This window comes from Onthophagus taurus, chromosome 11 (assembly GCF_036711975.1).
Source record: "Onthophagus taurus isolate NC chromosome 11, IU_Otau_3.0, whole genome shotgun sequence".
Lineage (NCBI taxonomy): Eukaryota > Metazoa > Arthropoda > Insecta > Coleoptera > Scarabaeidae > Onthophagus > Onthophagus taurus.
The window spans coordinates 22,320,665-22,336,574 of NC_091976.1; the positions used below are offsets into that span (position 1 = coordinate 22,320,665).

A 15,910-nucleotide genomic window follows, 5' to 3' on the forward strand; every position below is an offset into this window, starting at 1 on the left:
ATGATCAAGTGAAGTTATTTCAACGCAGTAAACTAGCGATTTAACGCGTTCCCATAAATAAAAATCTACAGGTGTAAGATCCGGCGATCGGGGGGGCCAACTTATGGGTGCATCTACCCCTCGTTCAATCCACCGTCCCGGAAAACGTTCCCTCACAAATTCTTGGACAGCCTGTGTGTTATGCGCAGGAGCACCATCATGCATATACCACATTGCTTGCCTTGTGTTTAAAAGAACATCATTGTGAAAAAATGGATTCATCTGTAAAAAGTACTTTTTCTAAAAACTGATCATCAATTTGGATTTTGTGCTGCATTATTTGGCAATATGCCAAATGCGCAGACTGACCAATTGCCCACTGCGACTGCAATATGCATTAATTTTGCCTAATGTCAAAATAATGTCAGTTTGTTCACTAAATGTGTAACTCTCCATTTTGAACACTTAAAATTAATAATAACTAACTAACAGAACTATCGTTTGTGTTTAAACGACATAAGCAAGTTGACAGCAAGTTGTTTTTTTTAATTGCCATGGCCAACCTTGACTTTTTCGAAGACTTCGTTTTTTTAGTGTTACCATTGAAATTGAAGCTTAATATTTTCGCGTATAACTCGAAAACAGTCAATGTTATCAAAATTTTCAAAGAGTGATAAAAGTTTCTAAAATAAATTTTCTATTAAAAAGTACAAAAATAAATGTTGGGTTACGAGCGAACAAAAAAGTTCTGAGCAAACAAATTTTAGGGACAGCCTGTATAGCATGGTTGCCGCCGCCCGATCAAAGTCAAAATTGGTTCAATGATTTTGCTTGATATTTGTTTACCCTCTACCAAATTTCAACGCTCTACAACGCTCTATGAATGGTATTGAAAATATTTAGAAAAATGTGTTAAAATTTCTGAACTTTGATGGCCCATATCTTGGCCATTTGAAGACTTTTATAATAATTTTTTTTCACGAATCGTCATCATTTTTGCTCTACTATATGAGGTTAATTTTATGCCCCGAGTCACCGGAACACCCTGTATTATTCTGATTCGTTCTGGGCCCTTTTTTGCTATAGACAGGTCACATTTGGTTAGTTATAATAGGTTTAGCCAACATTCTAACAAATATTGTTATATAATTTATACAATTCAGCAGGATTTGATAAGTGTCTTCAAAATTTGGTTGAGCTTTGCTAATTGTTAATGGTTCTCATAGATTCTAGGTATGTTACACTAATTGTGGTACGATTTGGTTATATTTACTTAATTTCACAAGATTTAGGAACATTCTAACGAATATTGTTTTATGATTTAGACTATTCAACAGAATTTGACAAGTTCTTTCAAAATTTTAGAGGTTTTTACTAATTTTGATCTTCTTCGTTTTTCTGACAACTTGGGAGTTTTCTAAGATATTTAGGTAAGATCTAACAATGTTTGATGAAGTTCTGGATTAATAATAATCGCTTTTGGACATTCACGATGGTTTTAGACAAAGTTTTAGCAGATGTAACTTACATTTTGCCACGTTCTAGCGAATTCTAAGTATATTTGATTAATTTTGCAAGTTTCTATAGTGGTCGCTGTTGGTGGGGTTTGTAAAAAAAAAATTTTGAATTCAGGATTTACAAAGTGCTTTTTTAACTATTAGAGGAGCTTGGCAAAGTTCAGAAACTAAATAGCTAAATTCTAGTGGTAACTTCACTTTGGCCTTTGGATGAATTAATTTTGAAGAAACTAGTAAAATTTCGAGTGCAAAAGCTGACAAAGAGATTTTGCGTAATTTGCAACAAATTATACCAATATATATATAAGCCTTTACGAACCGTTATAATTGAATATTCGTGGTTATTATTCTTTATATATCCTTTCAAGGAAAGCATTTAACATTTTAATTGTTTTAATTAACGCAAAATTTCTTCTATTACGATTTCCTTCCAGGAAATGTGGTATATTCAGATCCGTTCCAGAATCACACTAAAATAGTTTTATCAAGCGTCTATTTTCTAGACAGTTGTTAAAAGAATCTAGAGAATGTTTGAAAACACTTCATGTGGATTAAGATTACGATCGTTGTATGTTCGTGAGCACGCCAAAGTTGACCAAAGCGATCAGATCTCAGCCACGACACAGGAAGCGTATCGAAAATAAATCAAGTCGAAACAGGAAATTGCCAGTTGTGCAATCGATGGAACTAGAGAACGGGTAACCGGTGACCGCTCCTCAGCTTCTCAATACTATACCGGTATCTCGGCCGTGTCACTAAGAACACGAACCTCTTACGTTACATAAGTACTTCATACCTGTTGTTTATACACAACAAAAAGATTGTTTTTCTTTTTTAAAATTTATTCGGTTAATAATTTAATAGGGTCATAATTATGTAATAAAACTTCAAAGAGCTTTTTTGTCTATTTATTATCCGACGTTGTTTGAGTAATAATATACAGGAAATAATATATAAACTAGACCCTGCGGAGACTAGAATCGTTTGAAAGGAGGAAAATCGAGATAAATAGGCTACTTCTTCGATTTACGATTATTTATGATATTTTATAAGAAAACGTAGGTATTATGCAAAATAAATTCCTCGATATTAAAACGTCCGGGATATGAACGTAAGGATATCCTCACAACCAAAAATAATAAATAGGAATGTTTTAAATATGCTAATTTGCTTAAAAGAAATTAATCCCCGATACAAATTGACTAGAATTCTTACAAACATTTAATTGACTTATAATGACTAGAACATTTTTTTTTACATCTAAAAACAAATTCAAGCGTAAAGAAAGTTGAAAGAGTAATTCCGAATTACAGGTACAAAACGTTATTGTTAAACTGAGAATACTTTTTGAAGTTTTATCACAATTCAGCAATGTTCTAGGAATCTATCGTAGTTTTAACAATTCATTCAGCATTTAGATATGCAAAGCCTGATAGTAGTGGTTGTTTGTGGTAGTTTCTTTCAAGATATGCAAATTCATTTTTCACATTTCATTATAGTGTTATGAATCATCGACATAAGTTATTGATAAAATAGCTTTTGAGAGATCACACATCTACCCAGTACTCCTTTAGCACAGCAGGACAGGTTGCTTTGCTACGCCTTGGCTGCATTCAACTTCCACCCATTCAGGTGAAATCATCCTTTTAGCGTCTTGCAACGCGATATAGACGTTACATTACTCTAATGAAAGATTATTTATGCTCTCAGGCGAAATATCAAACTTCGCTGAATCTGGAACTCGTAAGTTTTGTATAGAGTGCAATTTAGTATAACAGCCAATTGATCAAGACGGAATTAGTTATGGTGGAACAAACTTCTAATTAAATCTTCACTTTGGCCATAAATAGTTTTATTATGTAATCATAAAATATATATAAGAATAAGAACACGACCAAAAGTAATTTGAGATATTAGAATCTTTTAAATGATGAGATAGTTCCATATGAAGTCGATATCCATGGAAATAACACGGACGAAGATTATCAAATGTCAGTGAATTTGCAAAAACTATGGGAGGTGCGTAACTATATGGACATTGTGTTGCAGTATGCAGAACACGACAAGAATTAGACGTCTGAACAAAAAGAAGTGAATGGATTTGAACTTTGGAACATGACGACGATTTTAATAAAATATAACATAACGTTTATTTGCTTATTGCTGTACGTAATCGTGATGAAATTGCGTTTAGGAATTTCAAAATGAAACTTTTTGGGGTTGTAAAGGAACGATTGAGGTTAGGTTCTGGGACTTTTCTGCTATATTTTGGTCGCGTTTGGTTAGTTATAATGGGTTTCGACAACATTCTAACAGATATTGTTTTATAATTTAACAGTGTTTGATAAATGTCTCCAAAATTTTGATGAGCTTTGCTAATTTTTAATGGTTCCTGCGTTTTTCTAATAGTTTCTAGGCAAATTACACCAAACTGTGGTAAGAATTGGTTGAATTTACTTAATTTCACACGATTTAGTAACATTCTAACAGATGTTGCTTTATGATTTAGAATGATCAGCACGATTTAATAAATACTTTCTAAATGTTGGTGGTTTTTGCTAATCTTTAATGGTTCCTGCATAGTTCTGATAGCTTTTAGGTATGTTACACCAAATTGTGGTAAGATTTGGTTGTATTTACTTAATTTCACAAGATTTAAGAACATTCTAACAGATATTGCTTTATGATTTAGAATGGTTAACACGATTTAGTAAGTACTTTCTAAATGTTGGTGGTTTTTGCTAATTGTTAATGGTTCCTGCGTAGTTCTGATAGCTTCTAGGAATGTTACACTAAATTCTGGTAAGATTTGGTTGTATTCACTTATTTTCACAAGATTTAGGCACATTCTAACAGATGTTGCTTTATGATTTAGACTATTCAACAGAATTTGATAAGTTTTTTCAAAATTTTGAATATTTTTATCAATTTTTGATCATCTCTGTATTTCTGACAACTTCTGGGAGTTTTTTAAGTTATTTTAGTAAGATCTAAGATTGTTTAAATAAGTTAGTGACGTTCTGGATTAATAATGATCGCTTTTGGAAATTTTTGATGGTTTTAGACAAAGTTATAGCACATATGGCTTACATTTTTGCCAAGTTCTAGCGAGTTCCGACTATTTTTAATTAATTTTGCCAGGTTCTGGAAGTAATAGTGGTCGCTGTTTGTGAAGCTTGTTAAAAAAAATTTGAATGCAGAATTTACTAAATGTTTCTTTAACTTTTAGAGGAGGTTGCTAAGCTCAGAAACGAAATAGCTAAATTCTAGTGGTAACTTCACTTTGGCCATAAATAGTTTTAGTATGCAATCATAAAATATATATAAGAATAAGTACACGACCAAAAGTAATTTGAGGTACTAGAATCTTTTAAATGATGAGATTGTTCCATATGAAGTCGATATCCATAGCAATAACAGTGACAATGATGATCAAATGTCAGTGAATTTGCAAAAACTATCGGAGGTGCGTAACTATATCGCGTAGCTATCGACGTTGTGTTATAGTATGCAGAATACAACAAGAATTAGACGACTGAGCAAAAAAAAAGTGAATTGATTTGAACTTTGGAACATGACGACGAAATTTTAAGGGAAACTTGTTGAATATGCTTATTATCAGCTTGTTGGACAATAATCACATAACCACATTGAACATTGGAGACTCATATTCGATGAAACCACCATACCTCTGCATCTAATCAAAGGGATGCCAAGATTTAAAAAAAATAGGTTATAGTCTTGTTACTTGAATACTTTAACGTAAAACATAGCTTGTTAGAGATACTTCGAAAAAAGCAGAAATACTGAATATGTGAGATCATTTGTGATGTATAAACAGAGAACAGCAAGGTTCTTAAAATAGAAACCAGAGAAACACCGGAAATAAAGCTCGCGGGGCTTGAGTAATAATCATTCTCCTTTACGAGACATGCTCGTCTACTTAAAAATTCCTCAGTAAGCTCAACCACAACACTCGACAACCCACATATGATAAAATTGCCAAAAATGTTTGGTGATAAACATCAGTTTCTAGAAGCGTAGAAAATAATAGTTGTTTATGTTGATACAAGCGATTCATTTATTTTTGGCATAATATGATTTGTCTTCCAAAATTTGCATGTGACACGATCTATAAAAACGTCCTGCATATCAATCACGAGACTATCTATGAAAGCGATCTTAAAGCGAAAACTATGTTTAACGGGGCCATTTCGTATATTATCCAATTATTTCAAGAAGTGGGTCATTTAATGTGTTTAGTACCCATTTTAGATTTTAGAAAAATATTTACTGAGCATAAAAATTTATTATGCCATTGAAACGTTTCCCACATTTTTGCTAAAAACAACTTGAGAAAATGTTGTGCAAGACGATGTAATTAATATAATAATTTTGGCCATCTTAGTTTTTCAAAATTTTGAGAGGCTTTATTTGAACTTGCATATTCTTGGTATCTTTTGGAAAGCTTTTGCTGAGCTCAAAATTAACTTTCGATAGATTCTACTAGAATTTGCTTATTTCTGACAACTTCTTACTTAATTCTCGTGTTATACTTTATGTTTTTAGCGCACACTTTGATCCTTGATGTAATTCAGAATTACTCTATGTAACACAACATTTTAGTCCCAAAAAGAATGTTCACCATATCCAAACCCTTCATCACTTCGATAAATCCCATACCCAAAGTCTTCGTTTAATAGATCCTTTAAGCCTTGAATATACCTAATAGCGTACTTTAAAGTTTTTACTTTACTAACACGTTTCCCCCTGCACAAAAGCAATACAAAAAGAAATTAAAAACTTATTTTGACACCTACGATTTTTGGGTTAAACCCCAAAGAAACGATCGTATTTCAACTCCACCCAAGAAACTCTACCTGTTATTATCCAAAGGTATAGCTTTTCTTAACTTGCTAAAGGCACTATTCACTGCTTGGACTCTTCTTCTTTCCCGCGCGTTCCTCTTAGCCACAACCTGAGGCGGCTTCTCGCTGTGGGGCACGTGAATGTACTTCTTGTTCTTCTTACCTTCATCACCCAGATTTTCTAAAGTCTCTTCGCCTATTTCTTCTAAGGACGACGTTTTTTCTTTGAAATCGTCCGCATCTGGTTCCATTGGCGCCGTCATATGATCGTTTCTTTCAAACCACTCGTGGACATTATCCCAGCGACCCAAGTATAAAGTTTGGGTCAAATTACACGCCGACGACGACATTTCGTATCTTTTCTCTAAAAAGTTCTGCGTAGGGCTTTTTTGGCCGCCTAAAAATCGACTGAAGACATCGTCATTATCTGGTATCAGTTTTAAATGGTTAGAACCCGCATACACCTGGACTCAAAACTAGTAGGTGGGGTACTTAATTTATGAATAAGGATGGAGTTGCATTTTTTTTGTTGTTTTCGTGAAGGTTTCAGCTGCCCATCACGATTTTTTAAAGGGCTTAATATTACGAGTCAATTGGTTAGTTATTGTTTTCAAAGCAGATGGTTGATCTTTAAGTTTATTAACACCTGGAGGGTTTCGGGGTGCGTTATAGTGAAACAAAAAGAAAATTTTCGAGATTAAGAAATATTTTAATGTTTAAATATTTAATGAATTAAAAATTTCAAAATTTTTGGGTTTTGAAATATTCAACGCCGCCATCTATTGGGGTTAATCCTCAAAAGAAGAGGAAAACTATTTTAAACCAAAAATTTACGATTTAATCTCATTGATTTTAAGAAATTATCATTTTATTTATAATTTTATAATTAATTTTATTTTATAATTCCAAAATATTCATTAAAAAACATTTTTTTGTAAAAATGTTTATATAAAGTTCCTCTATTTCACACTAGATGGTGCTAATTTAAGAATTATCTTAACCTCACTTTTAATTGTCATTGACACATTGTGCAATTTTTAAGGTGAACATACGCTCAAAAAACCGACAATTATTTAAGAATTAACTTAAATAATGGTACGTAAACCCCCATAATCTCAAAAAATACAAATTATTTTCATTTATTTAATTCAGTCGGAACGTAAAGGTTCATTTAAAGTGGAATTTCTGCAAAAAATCGAGCGTGAAGTTCAACAACGATGGAAAAACGAGAAAATCCATGAAATTGACGCTCCTAAGGATCCAAAAAAATCTAAAGACGAAAAATATTTGTGTACATTTCCTTATCCTTACATGAATGGAAGGCTACATTTAGGGCACACATTTTCGTTATCTAAATGTGAATTTGCTGTTCGTTTTCATAGGTTAAAAGGTAAGAATGCCTTATTTCCCTTTGGATTTCATTGTACTGGCATGCCTATAAAGGCGTGTGCTGATAAATTAAAAAGAGAAATCGAATTATTTGGAAACCCACCTGTTTTTCCTCAAATCGAGGAACAAGAGGAAGTAAAAGATGATGATGTGGTTATTAAAGATAAAAGTAAAGGGAAGAAAGTAGGTTTGAATTATATTTTTTTTTAATTTTGTGATTTTAATAAATATTTTTAGAGTAAAGCTGTTGCTAAAACTGGAACTGCTAAATATCAATGGCAAATTATGCAAAGTTTAGGAATGAAAGATGATGAAATAGCTAAGTTTGCTGATACCAGTTATTGGTTGGATTATTTCCCTCCATTAGCTGTTGATGATTTGAATAGTTGTGGGGTACACGTTGATTGGCGCCGAACTTTTATAACAACAGATGCAAATCCTTTTTATGATCAATTCGTACGTTGGCAATATATTCGTTTAAAAGAACGAAATAAAGTCAAATTTGGTAAACGTTATACTATTTATTCTCCTAAAGATGGGCAACCTTGTATGGATCATGATAGATCATCAGGGGAAGGTGTTGGTCCTCAAGAATACACTTTAATTAAAATGAAAGTTTTGGAACCTATTCCAGCAAAATTGAAGTAATTAATTTATTTAATATTAATGCCGATTCTGCTTAATAGGGACAAAAGTTTACAAATGTATAAAATATGATAAACCCCTTCATACTCCCTATGTTGTGTTCTAAGTCAGTGTTCCACAAAGTGTGTTGGTATTAAAGTCCCTAGATTATCAAAGTACCCGCCATTTTGGCTCGAAAATCAAGCGGGAAATTTAAAACTATGTCGTTCTGTTGATAAAATTACCCCAAATTTCCTTTATTTTTTTCTCGTGGTACTCTGAAGAGTCAAAACCCTTCTTACTGCTATTTTTGCAACTTCAAAGGCAACAAGACGGCATTAAGCTGACAAGCTGTCAAACCGTCATTTTGGCTCGAATAGTTCGAATACATAAGCTTCATGGAATGCGGTACTTTGGTAATCTAGGGACTTTAGTTGGTATATCACGGAAAAATGTCAAGTTTTGTCAGAAAGTGATACACCTATACTTAGTATACGAGTAAGGAGCTTCGTTGCGGGAGGAGTCCCGTCTTACTACAAAAGCTATTGCTGCTCACATGCGCATGTCAGTGTGACTTTGTAACACGCTTCCTCCTCGCTTAGTCGTTGTTATTTTGTGTACAAAAACAAACCGCTATTCGCCCGTAACTTGCCGCTAGTTTTTGATTGTGTCGCCGGGAACGTAATTGATTACAAACAAATAGACCAAAATAAGTAATACAGGTGCGGCAAAACTCCCTCCCTAATTTGAAAGTTGAATAAAAACAGATGGTACAAATTAACGAAACTGTATTAACATGAATGGAATCTGCAGAATGGGAAGCTACGTTATTATGTTTTACAAGTGTTTCTCTTTTTGAACAGTATATCGTTCAAGTGTTTTTCTTCGTTATCAATACATTGCTGAATGCGAGTTCGAAAGTTCGCCATTACTCTAATCAACATTTCTTGAGGAATACGAGCAATCTCTTCTTGTATCGTTTGTCGTAGGGCTGGCAAAATCCCCGCACGATGTTTGTAAACATCAGCCTTAAGAAACCCATACAAGAAAATCACAGGGAGTAAGGTCTGGAGATCGTACTGGCCAGTGGATGTCTCCGCGCAAAGACATCCAGCGTTCTGGGAGGACAGCTACCTCAGTTCTTGAAGAGATCTCCTGCTTGTGTGAGCAGTGGCCCCGTCCTGCTGAAGCTACATATCCTGTTGAATCTGTATCGCATTGAATCGTGGTGCCATAAAAGTTATTTGAATGTATCTATCCGAGTTAAAGGTCACTGTCACTCCTCCTCCTTCTTCAAAAACGTACGGGATAACGCCTGTATAATGGATAAATTCGTTAAACGTAGCGTAAGTTTCTCAAGTAATGATTCCCAAGAACACGCAAAGTCAATGAAGAAAAAACCTATGCTTGTTTATCGAAAATATGATGAGAGCTGTGTAAGTTATAGCTTTATATGTTACGGAGACAAATGCCTAATCCCAAAATGTCTTGTTTGTGAAGAAACTTTGGGTAATAATTCGATGGTGCTCAAAACGATAAAGCCTTTTTTCAACGTTTGAAAGACCAGTCTAAGAAACAGGAAACTCTCATGAGTTTGTCTTTCAAAACATCAGACAAAGCGTACAAAGCAAGCTACATGATTGCTACTATGCTAGTTAAATCCAAGAACCCTCATTCTCTCGTTGAAACTTTAATTTTACCTATCTGCAAAGAAGTTGTCAAGATTATGATTACCCAAGAAGCGACATTGAATCAACGTCAATTAAAAAATTAAGGCTTAGTGGAGTTTTTGCGCTACAAGTCGATGAGTCTACTGATATCAGTGGTTACGTTCATCTTATCTTAAATATTTTGTCTGCCACTATCCGGTTCTACCACTGGAGAAGAAATATTCCAAGTAACAAGTACCAATACTTCAGTGAGCATAATTTGGAATGGCACAACTGCATAAGCACTTGTACAGATGGAGCAGCAGCTATGACAGGAAAAGTTAAGGGATTTGTAATCATGGCTTCTGAAAAAAAAAACCTAATATTAAAAATTTACATTACTTTTTACACAGGGAAGCACTGATGACGAAATCTCTGCCTAACGAATTGTTGTCTATCTTACAAGAAATTGTCAAAATTGTTAATTACATAAAGTCGCGACCTCTGAACTCTCGTCGTCTGTTTAATTTGTCAGGAAATGAAAATATCTGTCACTTCTGTTTCATACAAAAGTACGATGGTTTCCTCACGGAAAAGTGCTTTCTCGGATTTACGACCTAAAAAATGAAAGTCAGAGGGTTTTACAGGCCCAGGGATGAGTAGCAAAACTCGCATATCTGGCGGACATATTCGCTAATTTAAATAAGCTCAACAAAAAATGCATGCAGGAATTGTACTATTTTAACGTCATTGGACAACATTGAAAATTTTCGCGCTAAGTTGGAGTTATGGATCAGTCACGCTATCAATGGTAGTGTGAATTGTGTAATGAAATGTTCCCAAATGTCATGGCAGCCGATTCAGAAAAAATTGTTCAGGCTTTGATAGTGACTTACTGATAAACGAGCAGGAAGATTTGATGGAGATCGGACATTAAAACTAAAATTTTCCAAAATGGAGCTAGCATATTTTTGGCTGCTTATAAAAAATGAGTATCCATTGCTTCTAAAGTGCTATTGCAATTCTCTTACTATTCGCCACGACCTACTTATGCAAATTGGGGTTTTCAAATTTCACTACGATTGAATCAAAAAAAAAAAAGAGACCGGTTGAGGACGATCGACGAGGAGATGAGAGTAGCTTTATCAAAGATTGCTCCAAATTGTAGGCTCACATATCTCATTAAACATGTTTTGATGTTATATTAATTTTTATAATAAATATGCATTTAATACATATTTATATGTATATCTGCAGACAGGAGACTACAACAACGCACTGAAGATGCTAGGTGAGATCTTGGTGAAATGTCTGAAATCTCGGTCGACCACAACAACAGTACGCATTACCATTAATAATACATTGTATTAAATAAACATTGTTTATTTCTTTGGTGTACCTCTACAATTTCTTGATTTGGTAGGTGTACCTTGAACATAAAAACTTTGCGGAACACTGTTCTAAGTAAATATAGTGGCCAAATAAGTGTGCATCTCGGAAACTACTCCTTGTAGAGCCATATACAAAAAAACAACGTTTTTAGTCTAAAGTGCTACGTCACTTTTTCTTAATAGTAACTCAAAGCTGACCCAGTTTCATCCTCGGTACATATGTTTTCGAGGAAAAACAGAATTTAGACGCCGTATCTATAACTGATACTTCAAATCTATACTTACAAATGTTATTCCAAAGAAATGACAACATAATTTTTGTGCAAGATGGACTTCCGCACATTTGAGATGATTTAAATAAAAAATCATTAATGCATAGAGAATAATCGTCGTCGAATAATCTAGTACACAAGATACGATTATTGTTTTCTTGGCAAATGCTTTCATTTAGTGATCTAACCAATCATATCACCTTTTTTTATAAAACGTGTTTGTGTTAATTCTTCCGCAATCCTTTTAAATTCCTATGTGTTCGCACACTTTCTTCCTATGTATGGGTAACTCATGAATTTTATTATTGCACTACAGAATAATACAAAAAGCGAAATCTTAGTCGGCATCTTTGATGTGGTGTAACCCGTTTCGTTAACCTTGCGCGTGTTAACGCTATGATGAGAGAGTTAAACGGAGTTGGCCGTTTAAGGCATTTGTTACAAAAAAGGAAAACTTAATAAACCACTTTTAACAATTAATATTTTATTTCGATTTAACTCCATATTAAGCAGAATCGACAACAATAAAAACAATACAATTACTTTAAATTTATATATCTTTTAGACAATTTTCATCTAAACCAATTTATTTAGTAGCAGCAACTTTACGTCCGGAAACAATGTACGGTCAAACAAACTGTTGGGTTCGCCCCGATATGAAATACATAATCTTCGAAACCGCCTCAAACGAAATTTTCGTTTGTACTTCGCGTTCAGCCAGAAACATGTCTTATCAAGGGTTCACGTCTAAAGAAGGCGAAGTTAAAGTTCTTGCCGAAATTTTAGGGGAAGACGTTTTAGGTGCGGCTTTAAAAGCCCCAATGACGTCTTACGAAAAAATTTATGCTTTACCGATGTTAACGATTAAAGAAGATAAAGGAACTGGAGTAGTCACGAGTGTTCCATCAGATTCACCGGATGATTACGCTGCATTGGTTGATTTAAAAAATAAAGCCCCGTTTCGGGAGAAATATGGATTAAAAGATGAAATGGTTTTGCCTTTTAATCCTATTCCGATTATAGACGTTCCCGAATTTGGAAATCTTTCAGCAGTTAACGTTTACGAAAAATTAAAAATTCAAAGTCAAAATGATAAAGAAAAATTAAGGGAAGCCAAAGAAATGGTGTATTTGAAAGGATTTTATGATGGGGTGATGCTTGTTGGGGAACACAAAGGGAAAAAAATCCAAGATGTTAAAAAATCGCTTCAAAAATTTATTATTGACCGCAAAGAAGCTGTTATTTATTACGAACCTGAAAAAACGATTATTTCTCGTTCAGGTGATGAATGTATTGTTGCTCTTTGCGATCAATGGTACTTAGATTACGGCGAAAAATCTTGGAAACAACAAGCGGGGGTTGTTTTAACTAAAATTAATTGCTATCATGATGAAGTTAGAAGAAACTTCGAAGGATGTTTAAATTGGTTGCAAGAACATGCGTGTTCTAGGATTTACGGTCTTGGTACAAAATTACCTTGGGATGAATCTTGGTTAATCGAATCATTATCTGATTCAACAATTTACAACGCTTATTATACAATAGCTCATTTAATTCAAGGTGGCAGCTTCAAAGGTGATAAACCAAATGCTTTGGGGATTAAACCTGAACAAATGACCCCAGAAGTTTGGGATTACATATTCTTTAAAACATCCCCTTATCCCAATAAATGCGGAATAAAAAAGGAATCTTTAGATATAATGCGAAGAGAATTCGAATATTGGTATCCAGTTGATGTACGCGTTTCTGGAAAAGATTTAGTTCAAAACCATTTAACTTATTTCTTGTACAATCATTGCGCAATTTGGCCTAAAGATGAATCGAAATGGCCCAAAGGTGTTCGAGCAAACGGACACCTTCTTTTAAATTCAGCGAAAATGTCGAAATCCGAAGGGAATTTCTTAACTTTACGTGAAGCCGTCGATAAATTCAGTGCTGATGGGATGAGATTGTGCCTAGCTGATGCAGGCGATTCGATCGAAGACGCCAATTTCTTAGAAGCTGTTGCAAACGCGGGAATTTTAAGACTTTACACCTTTATTGAATGGGTTAAAGAAATTTTAGGAACTCAAAAAGCTTTGAGAAAAGGAGAAATTTCTACTTTTAACGATAAAGTTTTCCAAGCCGAAATCAATTTGAAAATCAAAGAAACCGAATCAAACTACGAAAATATGTTGTTCAAAGATGCTTTGCGTACGGGATTTTTCGAAATGATTGCTGCCAGAGATAATTACATAAAATTATCAGCTATGGATGGATTAAATTTGAAACTAATTATGCGTTATATTGAGGTTCAAGCCCAGATTTTATCGCCGATATGTCCTCATGTTTGTGAACACATTTGGGGACTCATTGGAAAATCCTCGAGTATTGTTAAAAGTTCTTGGCCTATAGCTGGAGATGTTGATGAAATTTTAATTAAATCAGCTGAATATTTAATGGAAGCCGCTCAATCTTTTAGAGGACATCTCAAAAATTATTTAACACCACCTAAACCATCGAAAAATAACCCAAAACCGGTGGCACCATCAAAACCGGATATGGTAACTATTTGGGTTGCCAAATCATTTCCACCATGGCAAAGTTGTGTTTTAACTACAATGAAAAATTCTTATGAGGTGAAAATTAATAAATAAATATATTATTTTGAAACAATATTTAATTTCCAGAAAAATGGTAATAAACTCCCAGAAAATAAAGTTTTATCAACTGAGCTTTCTAGTAAACCAGAATTAAAAAAATACATGAATCGGGTTATGCCTTTTGCACAAATGATTCGCGAAAGATTAGATCAGATTGGGCCAAAAGCTTTCGCTTTAACTTTAGAGTTTGATGAAGCAGAAGTCTTGAAGACAAATCATGTTTATTTGGCGAATACTTTAGACGTAAATATTAACGGTTTCTCAAAAATATGTGATTGAAAAACTTTCTTTTTAGGTTTTATTAGTTAATGTCCGCTTCACAGACGAAGAAGGCATTTCTGACAGCTTAAAAGAAGTTCGCCCAGGAAAACCACACGCTTTATTCAGCACAATGCCGGGAGTTAACGTTTTATTTACAAACCCCATCCCTACAAACGCGCTTTTTCAACAAACCGTTAAGATATCAAACGGGGATTCGTTCGAAAAAGTTGTTAAGAAGTTAACTAGTACGAACAGAAACATAAAAGACCACAATTTAGTGGAGCTTTATTCTTTCGACGATCCCATTTTGGGGGATAGAAAAACACCAGTTCATACAAATCCTTTCCAAAGGCAAACAAAAATATCCGAAGATTCCACATTCGAGGTGGACATCGATGCCAAAGTTGTGAATGTTTGTTCTAAAGGGGGAAAGAAATTACAAATTGGAAGTTCCATTTCTTATTTGTACCCTAAAGTTAAATAAATTTTAATTATTTAATATCAAATTTTTGAGTGAATTCCTAAAATCCTTTAAATTGCGTCCCAATATTATCATTTAATCCCCGCAAAATGTCGTGAAAACGGCGTTTCCGCTTTAGCGAAGACAAAGGCCGCATCTTTCAGATGTCAGTTCGTTGAAGGGGAATTAAATTGGGGGGACTTGAATTGGAGCGGAATGGTTCGTTAAATAAATGAAGGTGAACATATTTTAAATTGAACAATCACAAAGTTGTTAGAATTTGGCTGCAAAGAAAATTAAGGCGTTAAGGATGTATGAGGAGAGAAGGTAAAATATACTTTATTATTATCAATTAAACTTGGAATTTTTAGACAAGTGGTGCTTAAGAACAAAATAATGTATTATATTATTTATTTGCAAACAATCATAGTGAAGAATTAAAAAGAGAAATTGTTATTTTTACTCCTAGGATGGATCTCTGGTGCCTACAATGACTTTTGGACTAAGCAGGAAATTGTAGAAATTTCGTGTCTAGTTGTAAGTTTACTTCAAAACAACTAAGGTCCATTACTACCTTCTTTTAATTGAATTTATCTTATAGATAGAGTGATCTTGTGTTTTACACAAGATTGTGTCTTACTTGTGTAGTAAGAATACAACACTTGTTGAAACACTACACACAGTGACAATCCTATCCTTGTTTATAGATATACATAGTTATTCAACCGATGTTAGTTTGTGCACATGATACCCAGATGGCAGGGTAATTTATGTGTCGCCATTCATAAAAATTTAAATTTTACTATACGCGCCCTAACGTATTACTACGAAAAGCGTAAAATAAGTTGCATATATTTT

General features: G+C 33.9%; 2 protein-coding genes across 2 annotated transcripts; one reads left to right on the top strand and one right to left on the bottom strand.

Moving 5' to 3' along the window:
- Positions 1–2,396: 2,396 nt before the first annotated feature.
- LOC111418107 (achaete-scute complex protein T3-like) lies at positions 2,397–6,738 on the bottom strand. The gene is made up of 2 exons (XM_023050560.2): positions 6,377–6,738; positions 2,397–6,266 (listed from the first exon to the last, which is right to left on the bottom strand). Exons 1-2 carry the CDS (start codon positions 6,712–6,714, stop codon positions 6,119–6,121), a joined length of 486 nt encoding a protein of 161 aa, XP_022906328.1. The 5' UTR covers positions 6,715–6,738; the 3' UTR covers positions 2,397–6,118.
- Positions 6,739–7,351: 613 nt separating this feature from the next.
- LOC111418084 (Leucyl-tRNA synthetase) lies at positions 7,352–15,098 on the top strand. The gene is made up of 6 exons (XM_023050530.2): positions 7,352–7,459; positions 7,517–7,936; positions 7,991–8,397; positions 12,255–14,307; positions 14,359–14,574; positions 14,627–15,098. Exons 1-6 carry the CDS (start codon positions 7,457–7,459, stop codon positions 15,074–15,076), a joined length of 3,549 nt encoding a protein of 1,182 aa, XP_022906298.2. The 5' UTR covers positions 7,352–7,456; the 3' UTR covers positions 15,077–15,098.
- The last annotated feature ends 812 nt before the right edge of the window (positions 15,099–15,910 follow it).